The sequence below is a fragment of the Haliaeetus leucocephalus genome, unplaced genomic scaffold (genome assembly GCF_000737465.1).
Source record: "Haliaeetus leucocephalus isolate CR32 unplaced genomic scaffold, Haliaeetus_leucocephalus-4.0 Scaffold1, whole genome shotgun sequence".
Taxonomy (NCBI): domain Eukaryota; kingdom Metazoa; phylum Chordata; class Aves; order Accipitriformes; family Accipitridae; genus Haliaeetus; species Haliaeetus leucocephalus.
This window is the reverse complement of record NW_010972437.1, coordinates 21,867,427-21,891,110: the sequence shown is the minus strand read 5'-3', so window position 1 is coordinate 21,891,110 and position 23,684 is coordinate 21,867,427. Positions and strand designations below refer to the sequence as shown.

The following is a 23,684-nucleotide window of genomic DNA, read 5'->3' as shown; positions in this document are numbered from 1 at the left end:
CAAAGTAGAGTCATTCTGATTCTTCTATCTGTGACAACAGTTATTTTAAGTGAATTTTTTGCAAAAGCAAGCAAGAAGACCAATTCTGAATTTTAGTTATATTGATTACACTGCTCACTCCACTGGAGCTTGTAGAGCAATGTAAGATTTCTGGTGGTGTAGGGAGCCGTGAGAATTTACTTCAAATTACAATTTTGAGAAGTGGCTTTTTCTAATGTGGATTTCTCTTGACACAGCATTCAATAAGAGCCCTGGCGCTACGAGTCCTGAGAGAGATCTTACGGAACCAGCCAGCAAGGTTTAAGAACTATGCGGAGTTGACTATCATGAAAACACTGGAAGCACATAAAGATTCTCACAAGGAGGTGAGTGAGCCTTTCAGTGTTGCTACTGGGAAGGCAATATGGACCTGCTGAAGAAATGCAGAACCTGTGAGACTTAACAGGCAAACAAGTTATCGGCAGAAGAAACTGATATTAAGTCTCCCAAGTATGAAGAGACAGGATTTTTATGTGCTGAAGCAGGGAGGAAAAAAGTTGAGACTGACAGAGCTGTTCAAGTGGACTTGGAGCTATCTGGAAATGTAGGCCACTGTTTATCGGCTTCCAGGATTTCCTTACTCTTTCTGGGAGAGGCTGAGACCCTGTAGTAGAAAAGTGCATGTTTAATAATTTTTCAGAGCATGCTGGGGGCACTATGCTCCCTCCATCTGTACAGGTAAGGGTAGGAAATCTACTGGAGACCACAAAGCCCATGTTCAAGCAGAATTGTGTGTGAAAACTGAGTGGTGAAATTGGGCCATGCTGGAGAACTGGGAACTGGTGAGTAACAGGAGAAAATGGACAAGGAGGCCATGCTGCTAAAAAGAAGTTGGGGCAGAGGAAGAAGCAAAGGGAAGGGTGAATTGCATTTTCCTTTTGTGAGAGGACTCGTATGTAAAACTGAAAATATTCTTTGGGAGTAAAACAAAAATAAAGGGACATGATGATAACATTTGAAGGTTGAATCAATTTGAAATCAATTCAAATTCCATTTAAAGTCAGTCTTTGTAGATTGACTTCCAAGCTGAATCTTTTAATCTACCTTGTGCACGTTGCAAGTTTGAACTAAACCTTAGAAAGTGCCACATGAATTTCTCTATATGTCTGTGATGGCTTCGTTACCGAAGTCCTTGCTTTGAAATCTAAGACACTTATTCTTCTCTGTGACAAGCTTGTCCTAAGCTAGCAATTTTAGGCATCTCTGTCTGGAGAGCTTTGGCCATGAAAAAGATCATTGTATAGATCAGACTGCTCCAGAGCATTGCGTAACTGGCACAAGGTTATATTAGCTGTGCGTAGCAGAAACTTTGCTGTTTAAAAATCAAAACAACAAAACAAAAAACACTCTCAGGGAAAGAAACTAACAGGCTGGATTTCACTAAAATGCAGAAGTAGAAACTGTTTAATCCTTTAGTGAATGAGGACTGCCATACTCTGCCTACCTTCTTCTCCTTGATTTAGAGCCTTTGCACTCCTGTCATTTTCAGCTCAGAGTAATAAGAAGCAGTTGTAAATTGATTTCCTGATAAAGCAGTCGGACAAAACATTATGTTCTGAAGGAGTGCCTTTTATTGGCAAGTTTTCCTGGTTGCATACTTCTCAGCTCACCTTGACTCAGTGCCCTTTGTATTTTTTTGAGCGTCCTCCAAAACTGCCATTTCCAGATTGTCTCTGGCATTGTTTTTAATGCCCATCAGAATTCACTGTCCTCATGGGACTGGTGGGTTTTATAGAAATCAGGAACAATGTTGAAAACATGACACTTCGTGCCTCTGTACTCCCCACGCTGTGTTCTTCATGTTTGTGGTATGAAAAGGTTCTTCGGGATTTGCGTGAGGTACCTCCTGAGGAAAAGCAGAGAAAAATAAGTCTATTACAGAGAAAGCAAAGCTCAAGCAAGGAATGAAGAGATGTGAGTTTTGGTTCATCTTTATAGAAGAATAATTGAGCTGTATTGCTATCAGCGAGTAGCTGCTGTGCTGTACGTAGCACGCCTTTGATTTACAATGGTTTTGCGTAACATCTTCATAATTAAAAAAGATCATATTTGTTAACTGCTGCAGTGAGACCTTTGGGTGACAGCTGTCATAGCAGGACATTGCAGGTATATTCCCATTTCACGATCTGCTGCTAAACAGTTGTGTGTGCACAGCTGTATTAAGTGGTGGCACTGGTGCTGAATTTTTCATTCTGTGTATGTGCTTTTTCTGATCCCTGTGTAAATGGGGCTCGGGGCTCTCAGAACCATGATGCAGCCCATGAAAGGCATCATCTGTCTGTCAGTAGTTTGAAAATAATAGCGTTCCCCAACCTGCTGCACTTGGGAATCTACATAAGCTAGGCTAAAGATGTACCTGTGAATATGCTTTAGGTATTTTCACCTGTAGCTGGGGCTTGCTGATTCAGTTAAGTCTGTGAAAAATTAACTGAGAGTCGATTTGGGCATGGCTCAGTTAGTCAAACTTATAGCCCTGAGCCAGAAGGTCACAAATTCCCATCCTGTGGTGGCCCTCCAGCTTGCTTGCACTGCTGACTTTGCAGCGCTGCTCTCCCCAGGAAGGGTGGAGGAGCTGCCCTTTGACTTGATCCCACTGAGCAGGAGATTAAGTGAAGATTCACCAGTTTGTGACTGAAAGGCACTTTCAAAGAATAGCTGAAGAAGGAAAGGGAAGATCTGGGTGGTCTGTTCTACAGTTTTATTTTTTCACTAAATCAGAGCAATATTAAAGGCAGTGGTGTACCGTCCTTAAACTACATAAAATCTTCCTCTAGACTGTAAAAACTATTTCAAGGAAAGCTGCTATATAATTTGGTTAGGAAAGTGTTAATCCTTGTGCCAGCGATGCCCTGATAGGATGTTACTCCAGGGTTTGCTGTGTTTCTGGGCTGCTTCTGCCTTGTAGAAGATGACGGGAGTGATCCTGGTTTATGGTTTGAGATCCTTTGGTGTGCAACAGGCTATGTAAATTAGCAGAAAAATGACTGTTCTGAGAGCTGTATCTGTTTCAGTCTTTCTTACCCGAGTTTCCTCTTACTGCTAATTGCCCCAAGTTATTGCTCACGTTTTCTGTTACGTGTGACGCATGGAGAATCAATCTAAAGTGACCAAGCAAAGAGAGTTTTAAGAGGAGCACAGTACAGAACTGTTAATCTCGGGTACTGTCTCCAAGAAGTCATTGTACTGAGAGGCAGTTCTTAGGAAATCAAGAACGTTAATTTGTCTCCCCAAATTCCAATATTGCTGCTGTTCAGCATGGCCAGGAGGGATCAAATAACAAATTATAACCAACACATTCACCAACCAACAAATACCACCCCCTCCTCCAGTCGAGTGCTGATATTTAGTTAAAGACTGAAACAAAAAGGGTCTGTGGTTTTATTCCAGATTATGTAATTGGAAATATCAAAGCAGTATTAGCATACTTTGATATTTTGGGATGCCTGGATAATTGGCTGTTTTTCCAAGTCCAAGCAGAAGTCTTTAGAGAGTTGGATCTTTGCCATGGCTAGAACGCTTCTGCCTTTTGTTGCTGAAGGCAAGGTCTAGCATCAGCAGAGCAGCACAGCTAAGAGCACCACTTCTCTTCCCAGGGACACAGGAGAGGAAAACTTGGTACATGGAGTTGGATGCTGAGTCGTGTCTTGTTGCGAGTGCAAATGCAGGAGATTGGCAAAGCACAGACCTCAATGGGGGTTCAAAATTAATGTAATCTTAGGCTACAGGCTAGAAGACTCTGGATTGGGATCCATGTTTAGTTTGCATTTTTTTAACTTCAGCCTGTTTTTATACTGTTTGTACTATAACAGTCTATTCAATGCTGTTGATTTAATGGGGTGATGTGAAGACTTGAGCCTGCTTCAGTCATAACTGTAAATATTTATGGGGGTTGACATGTAAATGCCTTTCACTTACTTTTGGAGCATTAGAATGTAATTGAAGTTGTGGATGGTATTAAATCTTGTTGATTTTTATCACTCTTTGTTTGGAGTTATTTGGAAGAGAACCATCTTTCTGTTGCCAATTAGTTAATATTAACTCATTTGTTCCAGTGCAGTTACTCACCCATAACTAAGGAGAGATGTTGCCTGCTGACCCAATACCATTGATATGACATTGCTTCAGATTCATACCAGCAAAATGAGTATAAGTTTTATTATTCAGTATATTAAAACAGAAATAGTTCATTAGCTTGGGAAACGGTTACAAAGTGAAAATCATAGGATAGCTAATTCCCTGCTTCTGTCTCTGCCACTCTGTTTATTCTCTGCAACTAAGCCTGTAGACCTAGCTGACGCCTATTTTCTGTGTAAGGAAAGGTTATTGTGCCATGTCTTAGATATTTAATTTTGGTCTTTTATTATTCAGAAGGTCCATAAGCATAATTGGGATGTAACACTCTTTGTTTTAACCCTCTAAAAAGAGCGTGAAAAAGAAGAAATCACAGCTACCCGTTAACTGTAGGTAATTGTTACTATCTTGCTGAGGTGCTTTTAGACTGGCCTCTGATATTTATAAGATGACTTGCAACTGTCCTCTGATGATGGTATGATCTATGTAGGTCTCTGCAAAATGTACCTTACTAAAGAAGAAAAGTACTAAATGATCACAGTCTTTAAGGTTAATTGATATGTAGTCCATGCTGGAAGCTGCCAAGTGCTGCAGCTTGGCAGTTGTTGATGTTTCATAGCATATGTTTATGTGCTTTTTCTAATTCCCAACACGCTTCAAATATTTAGTGCACAGGAGAAGCAGTCTAATCTACTTCATCTCCTCTGAATCCCGTATAAAAATCACATTGTTTTTTCATCTGCTTAGCACTCCCCATTGCCGAATCCACTTCCTGCTTTGAAACCAAGTTCTTAATTGTTTGTTCCTGTCTGGATCAGACTGTAAAGCCTTCAGGGATGGGAGTTTGCCTGGCTAGGTATTGGTAAACCTCCATCCCCTCCAGCTTAGATTATGCAGGCTTTAATTAACCACCTCTAGATGGCAAAAATTGGCTCAAAAACATAGCTGCATGCCTTGTAAGCCTAAAAGCAAAACCTTGTTCTTCTGCTTAATAAACTCTGGTGCTCTGCGTGTTTCGCAGCAGCGTACAAAGCCTGGCTTTTACCTACACTGCCTCATCCTCTACGATTTTGTGCAGAGGTGGTGCAACTAGCAATCGTGGTAAAGTACTCCAGCTTATGGTCCTACATGCAGCTGTCATCTAGGTGTACAGGTGCTGCTCTGCTGAGATCCCAGCATGTTACACTGATGCATGCCCTATGTAGCCTATGAACCCGGCATGTTCTGCCTTAGGTGAGTCAGGACATAGATTTTTCTTTCCTTATTTGCCAGTAGCTTGTGTCACTTCAAAGCAGAAATGAAACTGTCAAAACCCTTTAGAAAGCTGCTGTATATTGACCAGGAGCAGATTACCATAGACAAACTGCTTCCTGTAGCCATCAGGCAGCAAGCAACATCTATAGTGCACTGAGAATAATAGCTGAGCAGAAGAAACTATGCAAAGAGATGGAGTCTTGGTTCTGGCTGTCTTAAGCGAACAGGATCCCATGGCTGCAGTGCACTGTGAACCAGGTAAACCAGTGGGAATTGTCATCCAAAGTTTGTCCAGCAAATTCTGTAGAACATCAATGATGCTAATGTGCTCTTTTATTAAAAGAAAGGTATCTGTGACAGGTGGCTATCTTGAACAGACTGTTCCTAATACTGCATGTCAGCATATCCCCTCCCACTGAAGCCAGAGAGCATTTCATGTGCATGTTCCTGGAACCATCAGACCTGTTGCTTTGAAGCTTACTCCTTTATAGTATAGTATAGACAACTATAGTATAGTATAGACAACTATACTATAGTTGTCTTTAAGGCAGACATCGTTAGAGGCGAACAGCCTGTCTGTGTGCTACACCTCTCCAGCTTTGTGCATGAGAATATGGTTCCTTTCCTAAAGCAAACTGGGTGGAAGTATAACCATTTCTGTCTTTTGGGAGACTCACTGGAAAGGTCTTAATGTACTGCAGATGTCTCTCAAGGAACCCACCAGCAAACACAGCTTATGTTATGCCAGCAGAACTCGGGCTGAGTCTAGCATGTAGAGCATAAGCTAAGCATTTGGAAAGGAGAAAAACCTGCTTCTTTAAGGCAAAGTGCTATCTTTTAGATCTACATTCCTGGGCTACCTGCCCTGTGTTGAGTGATATCAAACTATCCAGTTCAAGCCATGGTTTGCTCTAAGGTTTTACTGGGAGGTAAAATCATGTTTGTGACATACCTTATACACAGCTTAGTGTCTGTTTTAATAAAACACTGGAGGCTCTATCTAGTCTTGCTCATCTTGCTTCATAGCCACCCTTTTGAACTCGCTTCTTCCATGTACCGTCATCATTTGACAACTTTGCTACTTTTCTTTCATATTTCTGAGATCACCGAGGATAATCATATTTGGTCAGAAAAATAGTTTGCTTCACTTGATACCTTACCTGACAGTGACTAGCAAGAAGCAAGCATACAGTGATGCTTCCCTGAGATTATCCTCCCTCCTTCCAGTGGTCTGAAGCTTACAGCCTTCCCATGCTAATGGTTCTGCCTGCCTCTCTGTGTATTTTGGCCTTTGTTTTTTCTTCAGTAAACTTGTCTAATTTTTAATACTCTTGTGACAATGAGCTACCCAGTCTGAGCACGTAGCGAACAGCACCCTTTCTTTTTCTCGAATTTAAAGGATGCGTTTCATAGCCACTTCTTGTGGTGTCTGCTGTTAGTATGAGCCCTTCCTGTCACTTCCTGGCATGTATCTGTTGATCTTACCTCCAGAGATGGAAGGAAAACCTGTTGCTTGATGCTGTTTGCTCATTTCTCCCACTCCTTTTAAGGTTGTTTCACTCTGCTAGTCAGGTTAAAGCCCTGATTAAAAAAGATGTTTGATTTTTTGATATTGTATGGTATGTATAATTTGCAAGACACAAGTGTTGTGACTCACGGCAAAATATCTTTGTTAAACTCTGCTATAATTGCACGTTCTTGTTGCCAAATGACCTGGCAGTTTGTATCTTTTGATAATGCACTTCCCTCTATCTGGGAACGCTGCTGATTTCTCTGGCACTACCAGGTAAGCGGGACCCTGAGCCCACTGTGTAAGTATTCAGAGATGTGCTTTCCCTCGTGGGATGCAGAGTCGGTCTGGGTAGCTGAATGTTTTAGTCTGCCAAAGCCAGAAGGGAAGACCTTTTGGACAGGGCTGGTACTTGCATTGCAGAGTGGTGGCATTCAGCTTTCTTTGCCGGCAGGGGTGAGCTTGTCCTTTTGGCTGTCTCTCAGCTGGTATTGCCCTACCCCTTCTTACACCCTTTCCAAGGGAGCCAGGAGCTATTTACCTGCAGAGGCACTGATTCAAGCAAGCATGTAAGCACATGCTTGAATCCCATTGACGTCAGTGAGACTTCAGCATGTTATTAAAGTTAAACATACGCTTAAGGGGTTTGCTGAAGTGTGGCTTAGATGCAGACACTGTCTGCCAGATGTGCTCTCGGAAGACTTGGAAGTCTCCCTGGTGTTGTCACATTTACAAGCTAATATCAGCAGGAAGCCTACTGGACACGTGTAGTATGTCCTTCTGTATTCAGAGGGAAGGCACTTCAGGGAGAAGTGATGTGAAATACCCAACTGCTGTGCAAACACGGCCAGATCCTTGCTAGAAAAGAGCAGCTTTCTTGAAAGGAGGACTTGCAGGGGCATAAATAAATCCTGCACCTTTACAACTTTTCTTGCTGACCTTATGATGCGCGAAATAGATGTGACCTTTGTTGCTATTTGAACCCTGCCTTGTTTTATGAAAAATTTCAGCTGTATTTTAACCCATTGTGCTTGGAATTGGTAACAGGCTTTTGAGAAAAGGTTTTTGTCTCATACACTTGCCTCATACCCGCAACTTAATGTGCATGGTAAACTTTATGCATACAGGATCCACATCGTGCTGAAATGCAGGTAGCATTACTCATTGAGTTTTTTTACCTACTCAAGTACTGTTTAAAGTTTACAGTAGTGTATTTGACATCAGAGTCTGACCATAGGTGCCTGCTAAAATTTTGTTACTTTCTTACCAAGTAGGATACCAGGAGGATTTAAGCTTAAAAAAAATAATATTAATTTTTTTTTAGTAAGTTGTGATATATTCCAGCTGTTCTTTCTCAGAGTGTCTGTGAAAACATTTACTAACAGTATTTGGAGTTGTTGCAAAGCAAAATCCCAAGCACTCTGTGTCCAAATAGTTAGGGTTTTTTTAGCTAGTGACTTGCTTGTGAATGTTGTTGGTTACAAGATATCTGGGCTCTCTAAGTCCACTGCATTGTTTGTGGAAAGCTTGATGGTAGCAGTATTTCTGCACTGGGAAAGCCAACGTCAAAAGCTGCAGTGCCAAGAAGTGAATTCCTTTAAAGGAGACCTCCTGGGAGCTCCTGACTTCATCCGCTCCAGCAATTCAACGCTGTGGTGCCAAAGCATGGCATTAGGTTTCCCTTAAGTACCCGGGTGTTTCTCTCCTTTCCCAACAAAATCACATAGTGCTTCCTTCTAAGCTAGTACTGGCTTACGTGGAAAAATATTAACTTTCATGCTTCTCATGTGTGAAATTGAAGAGGAATTTGCAAAGAAATAGCTGGAAGAGGGAAAACTTGCTGGAAGAGGGAAAACAAGCATTCAGTTGTGCTTGGTTACTTATTCACAGATCTTTCAGGATGACATTTTTTTAATACTGACCACATTGTGGATTGCCATTCTTTTTGGAATATATTTTAACATTATAATTGTTGAGAAACGCCTGAGGTAGATGGAGCAGCTTGACAGCTGATACAGGAGCAATCAAGGTCTCAGGTCTGCTTCACCATCTTGCCTGTACCTTGCCTGCATACAGTATTTGTACAGTGTGAAGTATCTGAGATCACTCTCGCTGTTGCGTTTGGTTTAGAGGATGCCAAGAGCCAAGTGGATGAGTCTTGTTATTTCCTGGGTGTACAAGTATCTTGTGGCCATTCCTGTTTCAGGGAGGTAGCTGTCAGCATGCATGGAAGATTAATGATAGTGGTGTGGCTGTGATGCTAAGACTGTGGGTGAAGCAGGCTTTGTATATGGAGATGATCTCTTCTGGTCACTGTTCGCTGCTGCTATCTTAAAAATCAATTAAACCTTTCTGGAAAATGTTTTGTAGTCCAGGCAGGGAGACATTCTTGTCCTAGTAATAACTGAGATAGAATTCTAAATACTCCTGGTTCGTGCATTATCCACAGTACTTAATTAAGAATAGTGAAAGCTCACCTTCTTTTGAGGCCTTGATAGAGTACATCTGTCCATGGGTTGCCTTAGTCGAATAGAAATCCCATAGTTTGATACCATGACAGTGTGTGGAAGAGGGCAATGAGAAGAATCCAGCAGCTATGGCTTCAGTCTAAGTGATGGGAGACCTGTGGTTTGATTTATGTGCTTTTTTGCAGATTGCCTGGGACAGATTTCCTAGTGCTGGTTGCAGAGTATCGACTTGAGACAACCTCAGGTAGCTTAGCTTAGGATAAGTTAGAGAACTGGTGCTAGGCGTCTGAGCTTCCTGCACAATCAGGAAAGAGGGTGTGCCTTCGAAGGCTGTGTTAGTGCTGCTGGGCTCAGAGTTAGGGACTGCGTGGGGCTAGCTAGCAGATCCTAAACACAAGGGTCTGTGAATGCTTCTTTCTTCTTAGAGCTGAGGTGTTGGATTTAAGTCTGTCCACTGGGGCATCTCTGTCCACTCAGGATTTACCCTCCCTTAAAAGTAAGCCCTGAGAAGAGGGGAATGAGAAAAGAGGAGCAAAAGCAAGCTGCATTTTTTTGTACTGAAACAAGAACATGGAGGCAAAGAGTGTGTGATTTGTGGCCAGGAAGAGTGCAACCATGGGGAAGCTTCATTTTGTTGCCTGGCAATTAGCACAGACACTTGAAAAAAGAAAACCTGCCTTCCCATCCTGTTTCTTTATCCAATTACTGCAGAATGTAAAGTAAATACACTCTCATGGGAGGAGTGACCACAATTGGGTCTTTCCTCTTTCAGTTAGCTGTCCTGTCTGCTGGGGAAGAGTGTGAAAGTTGTAGATTTGCCTTCCCTCAGGCTAAGAGTGGAATTGAATTTGGGATCTCCCTTGTTTTGCGTGACTGCTTTACAGTGTGGGCTAGTCGCAAAAGGTGCGTGCTAACACTGTTTCCATTTGTTCTGCCTCCCATGTTTTATAGTGATCCCAGTGCTATCTTAATGGGTTAGATGTGCTGAGCGCACAGCTACCTGGTCAGGGACACCCTAAAGCCTGTTCGTGTCTATAGCCCGGGTTTGATTACAGCGTAGGTTAGCTGGGAAATGGCAGGACACATCTGTGTAGGCATGGGTGTCTCTGCTTGGGTACCCAAGCACTCAGCAGGCGAGATGCATACTAAAAGGTGCAACGGTGCCATTCATTTTCCCCAACATTGGACACTTCAAGATTTGTCTGGAAGGCGTGTTGGGCCATCTTGTCTAGACCGTGCTTTTGCCAAGAAAGGTTGGACCAGATGATCCTTGAGGTCCCTTCCAATTTGAGATTCTATGATTATTAATGTTTAAGGAGGTAAATTCTGTATTAAGTCTAAGCTGGTGGGTTTAGGTTCTCTGACAGTGGCTGGAGAATTGTCGTTCTCTTGCTTCTCCTAGGATGGGAGTACCTATCTGTCTTGGGTGACAGATGACTCTTTCAAACTAGCCACAACTTTGACACAGTTACATTAGGCAGTATGGAATTCTTGCCGCTGGCTGGAACAAAGATGTCACTGGAGGTGAAGGATGTGAATTCTCAGAGTCAGTTGCCTCTCGAAAGAGCCTCCTAATGAACATCCCCAAGCATTTCCTGGCAGTCATTCCTAAGACACACTGGTGGTTTTGGCTGTGATGTGTGACCTCATTAATGTAAGGTTTTGCTCTACTTTCATTCCAGGTTGTCAGAGCTGCTGAAGAAGCTGCTTCCACCTTGGCGAGTTCGATCCACCCTGAGCAATGCATCAAGGTGCTTTGCCCCATCATTCAGACTGCAGATTATCCAATTAACTTAGCTGCCATCAAAATGCAGACGAAAGTCATCGAGAGGATTTCCAAGGAATCGTTGCATCAGCTTCTTCCCGATATCATTCCTGGGTTGTTACAGGTACAGAACCCCATGTCACAAATGCGCCTGAGCACAAGCCACTAGTCAGTGAGGTCTGTGACCTAGGAGAGAATGATGGACCCTCTGGGGCAGATTTTGGTAAAGTTTTAATCCCTCTAAGTTTTTAGATTTGAGTTTTTGACATTTTTAATGTTAAGGGAAAGAAAACTCTGGTTCTTATGTGTATGTTCCACAATTAGATGCCTTGGCCTGACTCCTAAATAAGCTGGTAGCAGCCATGTAATAAATTTGAGAGTAGGAGTTAGCCACATCTTATGCTATCTCAGTACATCCCAAGCAATACATCTTGTAGTATCTTTTAATTCTGCTGAGCTGTTTTGCACTTTGTACTTTGCACTTGAATTTGAATCCCAGCAGGCAGGCTAGTCCTTTCCTCTCTCCTGTTTCCTCTCCAAAATCAGGACCAAACTACTTGCAGACTTCATTCAGCCTTTTTTCATAACCCTCTCAGGTTGGGTGGGGAGCAGTGTTTTTGCCAGGGTTAGGGCTCAGACTTACATTGTGAATTTAGCTTTCAGTGCTGGCTGTAGTGGTGTTTTCTTCTGTTCCCCTGCACAAGCAGCTGGCAGTGCCAGCGGCTGGGATGAGGCTGCAAGCAAGAAGGAAATAAGGGGAGGTAGCAGCAAGGGAGGAGAGAGAATGTGTCTGTGTTCACTGGGGAGAGACTGTGACAGAAACAAATCAGTCAATGTGAAAAGGGAGACATGTTTGGGTGGGTAAGACTTCAGTGGAGAACTGGGATAAAGAAGCTTCCTCATTGTGAGCACAAAAAGTTGGAAGGACAAGAGCAAAGTCGGAAATTCCCCTTGTGCATCCTAGCATTTGTCCCAACTTTTTAGTGTCAGCTCTTGCAATTCTTTTCTTAAATCTCAACTTCTGGGAATCAGGCAATTCTGTATTGTTCTAAGCTTCTGTTGTAAAAAGTTTTTAGCTGTAATTGTTGGAGACAACAGTCTGAACAGTGGAGCTTCAATGCACCAGAAAAGTTTGGGAGCAGTATGCCTTTAACGCAGTTATATTTGTTTAAATTGCTTCCATGTCTTAAAACAGATCTTGTTTCGGAGTCTAGTTAGCCAGTGATATTTCCTCACCTTAGAAATTCATAGTGATCGAAGGAATCTACTCTTCACGTTTGGGAAGTATTTTGGGATCCTTCTGGCTGAAGGACTGTGTGTAGAGGGAATCACCTGTGTGCTTGTTTACTATGCGGAGGGTATTGGCAGAGCGAAGAGGCGAGGAGCGTCGGACAGCAGCAGTATGAGCACAAGCATGCAGCTCAGCAGCCTGGAGTGGGATCCCCATGCAAGAACGGGGCTTGGCTGGGGAGAGTCATGGTGCTTGCCCTGGTCCCGATGCAGAGCCCTGGCTCCCTTGGAGCTGGGGGATAGAGCTGGCTGCAAGGCACTCTCCCATGCGCTGCATCTCGATACCCTCAGGCTGAAGAGAGCTTTGAGCCCATATCATCTCCTGTGCAAATGCTCTAACCATTGGGCTGTGTTATTAAAAGCAGGGAGAAGAAGCAGCCGCTGCCTTGCAAGGAAGTTGGCAGATGGAGAGGTGGGGCGACGGTCCTGCTGGTGCATGCAAGGCAGGCTCTACCAACCCAGCACCCGCCGGGACGCAGGCCTCAACACTGCACGGATCTGCCTGCCCCCACAGGAGCAATTTGGGATGCACATATAAGCAAAAAGCCAAGCCCAGCCCATAGGGAGATGTGAGGTCAAGTAGAGGCATCTGGGTTGGGACCCCCAGAGAGGGACCTGCATCCCAGCTGTCCTTCCAGCAGCGGGTTGTGTCTCTGTGGGTGTTCCTCTGCTGTGGGCTTGGGCTCAGCCTTTTTTCCACCTCAGTCCTCAATACCTCGGTGTTTCTCTGAGCTCACCTAGGTCTCCTGCTTTTCTAGTTCAGCGCTCTTTGGGATTGCAGACTGTCATTTCAGACTGTATTTTAGCCCTGCAGCTAGAACAGCCCCAGCTGTGCTGCATCCCTCCTCCTGGCTCTCCCGGCAGAGGTCACCCTGCATCCGGAGGAGCCAGCATCCTGCATGCTGAAGCCATGTCTGCGATTCTCATGGAATGGCTGCTTAGTGATGAATCACTGCCTGAGCACAGGACTGATGTCACCAGCTGCTGAGTGACCTGGTGGCTAGCTTGAGCTCTCCTGAAGCTGCCAGAGATCCGGCACACCTACAGGGGTCTTTCAACATGTTCTTTTCTGCGGTATTTCCGACCTGATAGGTAATCAAAAAGCTCCAGGTTACAGAGGCAGATCAGTGCATAGCAGAGTGTTTAAGACCTTTCTGAAGGCAAGCTGGGAGCACGAGGGCTCCCCTCCCAGAAGTCCTGACCATCCAGGACAACATGCAGTCACCTGAACTGGACACAGGAGCGTGTATATTTGATAGAGTCCTAAGCTCATGCTGGGAAACTGTGTGTTGTTGCTTAATGCTATAAATAACAAGATATTAATAAATTAAAAATTCTAGTAATAATTAACAATGTAAGGAACAAATAGGGTGTACTGGGTGATTGTATTTTCTCGCTCTTTGAGTGTTCAGGTTGCAAACTGTTACGTTAAGCAGGCCTTTCTATTGATCTGTTAGGTCAGCCACATTTTGAAAATGTTCAGCAGCTCTTTAGTATTTTGCTCTGGAAGGATGTTAGTGAGTGCTGTTTGACTTCTGACCTTTTTTTTTTTTCTTGTTTCCTAGGGTTATGATAATACGGAGAGCAGCGTCCGTAAAGCTAGCGTATTTTGCCTAGTGGCAATTTATTCAGTAATTGGAGAAGAACTGAAACCTCATCTCGCACAACTCACAGGAAGCAAGGTACAAGAGTAATGCGTTTCTGCTGTTTTCATAATAGCCAGCTGAATAGCTTGCATTACTAGCAGCAAGACCATTGGCTTCATAGTAGCTCTGGGTCAAGTTCCCTGCACTCTGTTAAATCCTATCTCACCCTGCCAAACACCACTAGAACAGCACAGCACTTGCTCAGCAGTGTGAGCATTTGAAATCCCACTAAGCAAGTTTTGATGGGGTTCAGGGATTAGTTTCATGACACGTTTGATCCTGTGTAACTGCAGGCTACCACTGAGCGGGTCCTTCCCACTACAGCCATGTTTATCTTGCCCCTTTGGTGTTGCATCCAGGGGTGACCATGCAGTGAGTTGAGAGCTGGCTGCTCTGGCCGAAAACCAGATCTGCTATCCAAATTAATTAGCTTTCAGTCCACTCTGCGTCTGTGCAGGTAATCTAGCGCAAAGAGTGGTGGGAACACGTGGCTGGGATGGGTGGGAGAGCAGGTCCTCTCAGCAGCAGATTGTGATTAGGGCTGGTAGAAATGCAGGTAAAGCTTCACTCTTAATAGCATGGCAGATGTGTCTCTTTCCTCCTGGGACACGAGTGAGCTCAAGTGACCCTTCAAAGGACTTTGTGCCCTGGAGTCAGGTTAGCAGCAAAACTCAAATTCTGACCTGATGCTGCAAGTGAAAGCAAGTCCTAATTCAGCTCTGGCCTTCAGACAAGAGCTGGCATTTTGTGTTGAGGCAGGTGGTGTTTGACTGCTTTTCAGAGCTGCTTAGGAAGCCGTCACAAGATTTCTTCTCCTGTTTGAAGTCATCATACCCAAGATTTCTCTGCAATTTTAAGATGAATTCTGCATTTTTTTCTGAAATAGATCTCTGCATGTGAATAGCTACTTAGTTCAGAGGGCTTCATTCTGTTACTTTGAAGCAGTAATTTCTTTCGTGGGTAGGAAGTGTGGCATAGACCAAAACAACCTGAGACTGAGGACACTTGGATTTTATTTCTGAATTGAGTTGCTTTGTCCTTAAACAAATTACTTGTGCCTCTAAATTGCTCTGGAAAGAGACAGCTATGGGTGCTGAGGTTTACCTCATTATATTTGGGCGGTTAGGAAATCCCCCTATAAAATATTGTAGAGACTTTACTATCCCAGTATCCTAGGTGCCACGGACTTACTCCACCACATAACTAACTATAAACATGTGAGTAATTCTTCTGGGTTTATGTAGACTGCCTGCATGTTTGAAGTTAAATGTGTGCATGAGTCATTGCAGGATCTGGAGCTAAGGTGGTAAGGCAGAAAAACAAAACAAACCCATGCAAAGGAAGTATATAGTCATAACAGCTGCAGTTTCACTAGATGTACCAAGTTAGGGAAGATATTTAAATGTCATTGAAAATGAACATTTTATAAAGCATGGAGAGCTCAGGGTGTTTCCTAGGAGGGACTGTGGCTCTCAGGTTGCCAGTGTGCCTGCAGCCCCACTGACCTCCGTGGGAATCCTGCTTGCTCAGAGCAGGCTGCAGGATTGAGGTCTGCGAACTGATGGCTGCTGAAGTGAAATGCAAGAGTTTTTTCTAAATCCCATTAAATCTGTCTGTAGCTTCAGTGGGACTAGGCGTACCCTCCTGCCTCTGTTCTGAAATATACTCAGCTTTGCTTGTGCTTTTCCTCCAGAGCGCCCAGTGTCAGTTCACTCAAAACTGAGTTCACTGCAGAATGCAAGTTTTAAGATTTGCAGTCGACTTTTGTCCACCTGTTTTTCCTGGCATCTTCTACTATGTTTGTTTCTTTCAGATGAAGCTACTAAACTTGTACATAAAGAGGGCCCAGACCACCAACAGCAACAGCAGTTCCTCTTCAGATGTTTCAACGCACAGTTAATGGAGATATGTGGACATATGTGTAGACTTAGAAGCAATCAACGGTGCCTCTCAGAGACCTTTCTGCTAATCTTCACTGGCGCGCTCCATCAGCTCAAGGAGGCCATGCAGATATTTATTGCAATCAGTATTTTAGTCCCTTAAAAGCTTTTATGTAGAATCTTACTGGTATTGAATGTAAAGGAAGCAAGGTCTGTGTTGCAGTCTTCATTAAAAGTGAACAACAGAAAGCCATACTTAAACATATTTGTATAGCCTGCTGAAATCTCAGAAATATGTTTAGGTTAGCATTCCAAAACTGAGTCCAAGAACCTGGACACGCATAAAGGTAAAACAAATCTTGTTGGTTTAGTTCATACCCAGTTTTGGTTTCTGTGTGCTAGTTAACTGCTCTCTCCCCGCAGCTGCAGCCGTTCTGGCTAGGTTCTCCTCTTCTTACAAGTCTTGTGGTCCTGTTTTGTACTCCCTGTTGCAGCTTGCCTAATGTGCAGGGCTCTCCGTGGAGAGATCTTTGGAGATGTGGCTGTGATTCCAGCCTCGGATGCTTTAATACTGAGAGATATCAAGTGAGTAATGAAAAAGTAGGTTCTTTTTAAACATCTGAGTTTTTGTACATAGTTCTGACAGACCTCTGATGGGCTGATTTCTCTGTAACTGCTCTCCAGCCAGCTGTGCTGTGCAGAACAGCACAGCTGGGCTCTTGCTCCTTTCATTGACTGTGTAAATATTTCTCCCCTCCCAACCCAGTTGGCTCTTTCATATACTCAAATGACTCTCCAGGTTACTTGCTACTCCCCAAAGGGAACCTGAGAGCCAGTTCTGGGACTGATGCCTGTGAATGGGACACTGGAGTTAGGTGGGTGGGTGTTGGATTAGGCTCTAAGTGTGTCCGTGGGTGGGCAGTGGGAGCTGGCAGAGCTGTATCTCAGTGCTGCCTTGTGAGGCTAGCTGCTTTTTTCTTAAAGTCTGTAGCATCAAAGGGCTGATCTGCTGCTCTGACCTGACCCACTGGTGTTGGGTGGTGAATGGCTTTGTCCCCACAAGTCCTTTGTGCTTTGGGCAAAACGTTCATCCCAGAGAACAGAAAGGGCATCTGAAACTGAACAAAAAGACCCCGTGGAAGCACCTGCTGAGCCAGCTGGGACAGTGCTGGTTGCCTGCCACAGCTCCCCTCCTGTGCCTGAAGAGCCTGCAGTGCTGTTAGCTGCCTTTAGAAACCTCCTTCTTCCTGGCCAGCCCCATGCACAGCCCTGCTGGGTGCTCTGCATTTCGGAGGGGTGCGGAGGGCCCTTGCTGGGCACTGCTGTCAGCAGGGGTGCTCTGAGTGAGGGTGCAGCGGGGCAAATCCTTTTGCAGCCTGATGGCACGGACCAAGTCAGAGCCAAACCAGCAGCAGTCAAATACCCCACGGCACCACCCTTTCCCAAAGGGAGACCCTTCTGTTTGCAAAGGGTGAGCTCCCCTTGCCTCTCCCTGTAACCAGGGGAAGCAGGAGGATGTTAGTGCTGTGTCCGGCCCTGGGCTGGATCCTGGCTGATGGGCATGCCCACCCCAAACCTGCAATGGATCAGAACTGGGGTTTTGCCCCCAGTGCCAGTGATGAGAGAAGGATGGTGGACCTGCAGCTTACGGCTGCAGCTGTATTGATGGATGTGTGCTCCCTGGCTGCTCTCAGTGCCTCGGTCTCTCTCCAGCCCCCTCCGTTTCCCCTTTGGGGAGCTGTAGGGACACCTTGGTAGCGTGCTGAGAACATGAGTTTCCAGTACCGCAGCAGGGGAGTGCAGCTGGGAGGGTGGAGCCCCATCGTCCTCCCTTTCCATCAGTTCATCCCTGCGTGTCTCAGCCCCAGGCCTGAGGAGCTATGCTGGGAGGTGACGCTTGATGCCAGCTCCCCTCCCAATCCCCAGCTCAGGAGGGACTGGGGCTGGTGCAGACTATGCAGGATTGGGCTGCAAAGCCTGTTGGTCCCTTTCGCTGCTGATGTGAGAGCAGAGGAGGTGACCTGCTCCTGAGTTTGTCAGGATGTGTCCAGGCTTTTGCTGGCTGCAGGGCTAGTTCCCTCATCTTTCCCAGTGAGTAATGCCATGGCAGGAGAAACCATGCAATCCTGCTGGGTAGGATTCCCCCAGAGTCTTTCCGCAGGCTCAGAAAAGCCATCCTCACTAGAGAGAGGATTGGCTGCTCCATGGTTAGCGTCTCCCTTTCTGTGGACCATTTCTCTTCAACATCTTTCAGTATGCTTGTTAGAATATTAATTTTTTAATTTTTTGAATGATTCAAATTATTTTAGCTTAACACAAATTTATTTTCCCTTTTGAGGAAATATTCAGCTGACTTGTTGGCAGCAGTTAGCTGTCTTGTTTGAATTTTTAGTAGTGGGTTTGGTTTTTTGTTGGGTTTTTTGTTGTTTTTTTTTTTTAATTTGTACTCTAACTGCTTAGTATTTATGCCTCTCTTTCTCCCCATCTCAGTTCAGCATCTTCTGTTCCAGTTCTGGTGTTCAGAAGGTCAGCATAGCTGACCAGATGGTGATTAGTCCCTCCCAGCTGTGATGGAGCTTGATCCATCACTGTTTTCTGTTTGGTTTTTTTTGGTTTTGTTTTTTTTTGGTTTTGGTTTTTTTTTTTTTTTGAATGGCACACTGTAGCAAATCTCCAGGAATTGAATTCCTTCTCAAAAGATTTTATATGTTTTATAAAATCCTGTTAGTATGCACTGAGAGTGAACGCACTGTAACGTCCCTGAACTGACCCTGGCGCGTGTGCTGACACTACAGTAGGAGTTAACAGCTCATCCTTGAGAAGACGCGTGCAACCTGCTGCGACTCCAGCGACAAGCCTGTGTTTTCTGATGCTATTGGCACACTTGGGGCTGCAAATGGTAGAACCAGGCCTTACTTTCTGAATCAGATTCAGTTCTGTTTGTCAACAGATGCTCATTAGCGTGCTACTTAATTTCGTTACGTGAGTCAGTTGAGGACTGTTCATCCTTTGAGTACTCTAGAAGTATGTTATACCTGTATACAGTAGAGAGCATTCTGCTTAGGTATTTATAAATCATTGCGTATAATGTACATAGTAAGGTTGTTTAGTATGTTGAAAATGACCTGATTTTTTTTTTTTTGGTGTTTCCTTTGAAGTACTCAAAGGGCTAGCTCTGAATGTCACCTCTCTGATCTCCAGTGTCCTGACTTCAACAAGCTGTACAATCATTTTGTTTTCTCTTCAGCAAGCATAAAGGTCTCTCTGGCTACAAATCACAGTGTCCACGCACGCTTGCAGAGAAAGATCTGCATGCTGGCAGTGCCTCACCGCACCGGTGAAGCTTGTGTTCACGTTCTCCTGGCAGTAGCCACCTACTGCAGCTGCCTTTTTTTTTTTTCTTGCTGCCCATTATGCAGGGCTTCAATTTTTCGTACCTTAAAAAAAAAAAAAAAAAAAAGTGTATTTTTTTTGCCCACCACGCTTTAACAGTCTGAATGGGAGAAAACTCTCAGCAGACAGCGGCTCCTGGCTGCAAGGTTGCCGAAATCTCAGATGTGGATGTTTTTTCTGCCATTGGCTGCACCAGTGCTCCGTGGGCATGGGCAAATACCAGATCCATCCGCCCCACAGGTCTACGTACTGTAGTTCTCATGTAGTGCAGAAATATCGAGGCATGTGGCTTTCTTAAGGTACACTATGTGTGCTTGCCTGGATTACAATACAATATGAGACTGTCTTTTTTTATTGCTTATTACTAGCTTAACAATAACCTGTATAAGTAATGTAACTTGCATCTTTGTCATCAAAACCTTTTCTCCCCACCCCTTTATTTATCAAGCATAATATTACATATTAAGGGACAGAAAAATAGACCTTTGTAGTATACAGCAGGACGTTGCTAACAATGTTTTAAATGGGAAGTAAAAACTGCTCTAAAAAATGCCAGCCATGAGAAATTACTTTGGCACCGTGTTCATGCGCATGTATTTTTTTCTGTTTTTTCCGCTTTCGTCATGTTACATCCATATCTGTATTTATATCTTATTTGTTTCACTTTTGAGTGTATCATGGCAATTGTACAGATGTTTTTTGTTAACATTTATGTGATAGAATTTGCTAAAAAAAAAAATTAAAATAAAACCTTTTGAGTTTGCCCTAGAATAAGTGGAACTTGGGTTTCTTTTTGGGGGAGAAATATTAAAGTAGATTCATTATCCAACACAGCTCCTCACTCCAGCAGCCTTTGCTTGTAAAGGATTTGCTCTTATTCCTTCCCTGGCTGCTGTGTTTTCATGTATTAATTGGCGGGTGCATTGTGGGCTGGCTGTTTCCTACAGGCACCAGTCTGTGAGTGGCAGCGGGACTAGCGGGCAGCAGATCTTCTGGGGTGCTGGTCTTTTGCTGTCAGCTTTTAAAAGCTTTTGGGAAGTCATGATTTTCGGGGATTCTTGTGATGTTATAAACTGGAGAGCCATATGCTGTTTGAAAGCTGATGGTCTCGTGCAAAGTCACTTTAACTGACTTTGTAAGTGTTGTAAGGCTTGTTAAGAGAATTGCAGAGGTTTTAAAATACGTGGCAGCAAAAATTTGGGTGATGAAGTGTTTGGGGAGGTGAAAGGGTGCTGGGAACTGCACAGGTCTCTGTGCCTGGTACCAAAAGACAAAGAACTTGAATTTGAAGTGGCCAGGGAGTCTGAGTGCTGAAGTGCTTGTGTGTTATCCTGAGGGAATAATAGCTCACCACAGTTTAAAACCTGTAGTGAAGCTGTGCTCTACACTAGGGATCCCCTAAGGTATGACTTTTACCTTGATGCTGTTCCTTTAGCATCAAGATAAAAGGTCCTCAGATACCTTGTGGTGGGTGCAAGGGAGTCAGGAAAGCACAGGAGGTTGAGATTTCCTATGGGGGGCTTCTGGTGTGAATATTCCCAGACAGGGGAGTACGTGAAGAGTGTTAATGGTGTGTGAGCACCAGCATTCAGGACAGGGTGGTTCTGGTTGTGCTGGTGTCTCCTTTGCCCTGGCGCTCCCGGCTGCCACCAAGCACTGCCCTTGCCAGCCCAGGGACCCTTCTGCATCAAGATTCAGGTGCCCAACTGGGAGTGAGGAGCAATGATTGCTCTCCCTGCTGCAGATGGACCATCTCAGCTCTGTAGTGGCAGGGTCTTTTTCGACTCTGCTGTGTGTCAGAGCAGTACGAGGGAAGGTCCACACTTGCCCAGTGGCCCTGGCTTCTTCCCAGAGTGCTTCCCATGTGGTTTTTCTCGAGCAGTGCCAGGTACCTGTGGTTATAAGAAAGAGAAGAGAGAATGAATAGAGCACTATCTAATCTGTGCCTTGTAAAACTCCAGATGCTGGCCTAAATTAGCCTTACAGCCCTGAGGGATTTGGAAGAGCTCTGAAGTCTGAGGCATTGCAAATGTGGTATTAGACAGCCCGAGCTGGGGAGCTGGATTTCACTGACACGTGCTTAAAATGGTCAGTCCTAGCAAAACCTTTCGTGGGGGCCGAGGAGAGGGACATCCTGCAGATGCAGAAATAGGTCATTCTGGCAGTTTGTGCAAGACTCATGCAGAGGGCTGCCTGCATGGCTGGAGGTCTCCTTTCCCTCTGGAGCACCAGGCAGCAAGGGTTGGCCCAGAAGGGGCTGGGTGTTCGCTTACTCCATCTCCAGAGGGTACCTCTCTGTACCCTGTGACTGGGTTTTACCAAACCCTCATGCTGTTGCTCACGTTATAAGGAAGAAGGCCAAGATGGTGATGAACCAGCAGCTGCAGCTTCAACTATTGCCAGATGCACAGAGCTCCTCTCAGAGAAGTTGTCTTCTCCCAGCAATGGCTTGTGCCTCCAGGCACTCACTGCACAGGTTTGACCTGCTGATCTCCTTGGAAAATACACAAATATGGGCCTTGGTGCCAAGACTTGCACCTTGGGGGGTGCCAGCACAGGCTGTCCGTCTGCTGCAGGAGCAGCGTGGCAGAAGGCAACAGTTTTGCAGGATGCAACTGCAGCAAGTGAAAAGCTCGACAGGAGCATCCCAGAGCGGTTACTCCAAATGAAATACAGGAGCAGAAGAAAATAATGCTCTCGCTCAGGCTTCTGCCTCCTGTGCTGGATTTTGGCGTGTCCTTTAGGGCTGAGACTGCAGCGTGTTGAGAAGGGGGTGTTTGTTTATTGAACCATCTCAATGTATCTGTCCCTTGTAGCTCCTTTGTCACGAAGTTCCCTGTTGTCCTAAGCCTCATGATTGCTTCACAGATGAAGAATGAGGAATGGCTGTAATTGCTGGTTTAGACGGTTTTGCTGGGCTCTCCCCTATGGTGGAGGACCAGAATTGCTGCCAGCAATTAAAGGTAGTTAGCAGATTCCTGGCAAGCGTGAAGGCGTGCTCTGAGCACTTGCAGCCCATTCTCAATTCATTTCTCTGTCCTGGAGGGTCTGAACTGCTGCTGGTTTCTTCTCAGCCCAACATTTCGCAACCCCCCTCAAATTATTTTGCGACCCCTTCCTTCCCACTGAGGGATACGCCAAGGAGCAGCTCGGTGCATGTCAGCAGAGTTGCACTCCTGGACCAGGTGACTTATTTTAATTTGCTCCAGTTAAGAATAAGATGTTTTGGCTTAAACCCCCTGAGAAAGTGCAGCTCAGCTGATCAGTGGTGACTTAAATAATTCCACTGCTTCTGATTGTGCAACCCGTGTTTACCCTCCCCAAGCAAATATCGCACACCCCTCTCTTCCCTTTACCAAGCCAACACATTTTTCCTGCTTTGCCTTTCCATACACATCCATGAAGTAGGGAAAGGGCCCTCCCTGGCGAGTGTGCCCCAGCCCCAGCAAGAGCCTGCTAGGAGGAGGCTCAGCACAGAAATGCATGTAATACTGACCTCAGGGAAGAGAGGACAGGCCATAAATCTCCATCCTCTGCTACAAGGGGGTTTTTGGGAAGCTGCTGGGGCAACACAGGTATGGAAGTCAACCCAAGCATTTGGCCGGGATGGAGGGGGTCTCTTGCTGACAGGCACTGGGTAGTTGCGTTTGTTTAGGAACAGAGAAAGACCATCACTCACCGTGATCCCCAGTCACAGATCCATTCGGAGGTAATATGGAGTTACAGCTAATATGTGCATGTAAAATGGGCCGGAGAAGGTTGTTTCAGTAGCAGGGTCAGCGTCTGAGTGCCTGCACTGCGCATGGCTCTCCCCTGCTGGGGCAGGGCCCATGTGTGGATGGGAGGATGATTACAGCTTTGTAGCTGCTGAGCTCCCCTGGACCGCTGCAGCTGTAGCGCAGGAGATGCTTAAATGTTTCAGGTTCTCCCTGGGGATCTGACTGCAGCCAAGGGCTCGGGAAATATTAGCCCATTAAACCCGAGGCCCTTACGCAACATTACTCTGCTCTCCATGCTGCTTCGTCATGACTTGGCAGGTATTGAAACAGACCAAGCAAAGCCATTGTTTTCCAAAAAAGAGCTATTTATATCCAAACTCCAGTGCCAAGCCATTCCCCAGGAGCTAGTGACTTTCCTTGCTGTCAGGCACGGGGGCCAGCGGGAACGGGCGCTTGTCCCTTGGGGCAGAGACGATGCCTGGGGACGATGCTCGTGGGGCTTCGACCCACCGAGGGACCTGGGGCTGAGGCCGGAGGGCTCAGCAAGAAAGAGCTGCTCGGGCGTCATTAAAAGGCAAGAGCTCGCTTGGGAGCGGAGGAGACGGGGAGCAGCTGAGCGGGCAGCAGAGGGGAAAGTGAAGGCAGCGTA

The 23,684-nt window shown here is 45.2% G+C and overlaps 1 protein-coding gene across 4 annotated transcripts in view; it reads left to right on the top strand.

The window, feature by feature from the left end:
- CLASP1 (cytoplasmic linker associated protein 1) overlaps positions 1-18,334 on the top strand; it is a 176,912-nt gene extending 158,578 nt beyond the window's left edge. For all 4 annotated transcript variants that reach the window (XM_010568686.1, XM_010568695.1, XM_010568680.1 and 1 more), the window contains 4 exons: positions 237-365; positions 11,025-11,231; positions 13,963-14,079; positions 15,857-18,334. In XM_010568686.1, coding sequence (XP_010566988.1) covers positions 237-365; positions 11,025-11,231; positions 13,963-14,079; positions 15,857-15,943 — 540 coding nt within the window. In that variant the 3' untranslated portion in view covers positions 15,944-18,334. The remainder of the gene's footprint in view (positions 1-236; positions 366-11,024; positions 11,232-13,962; positions 14,080-15,856) is intronic.
- Positions 18,335-23,684: the final 5,350 nt, after the last annotated feature.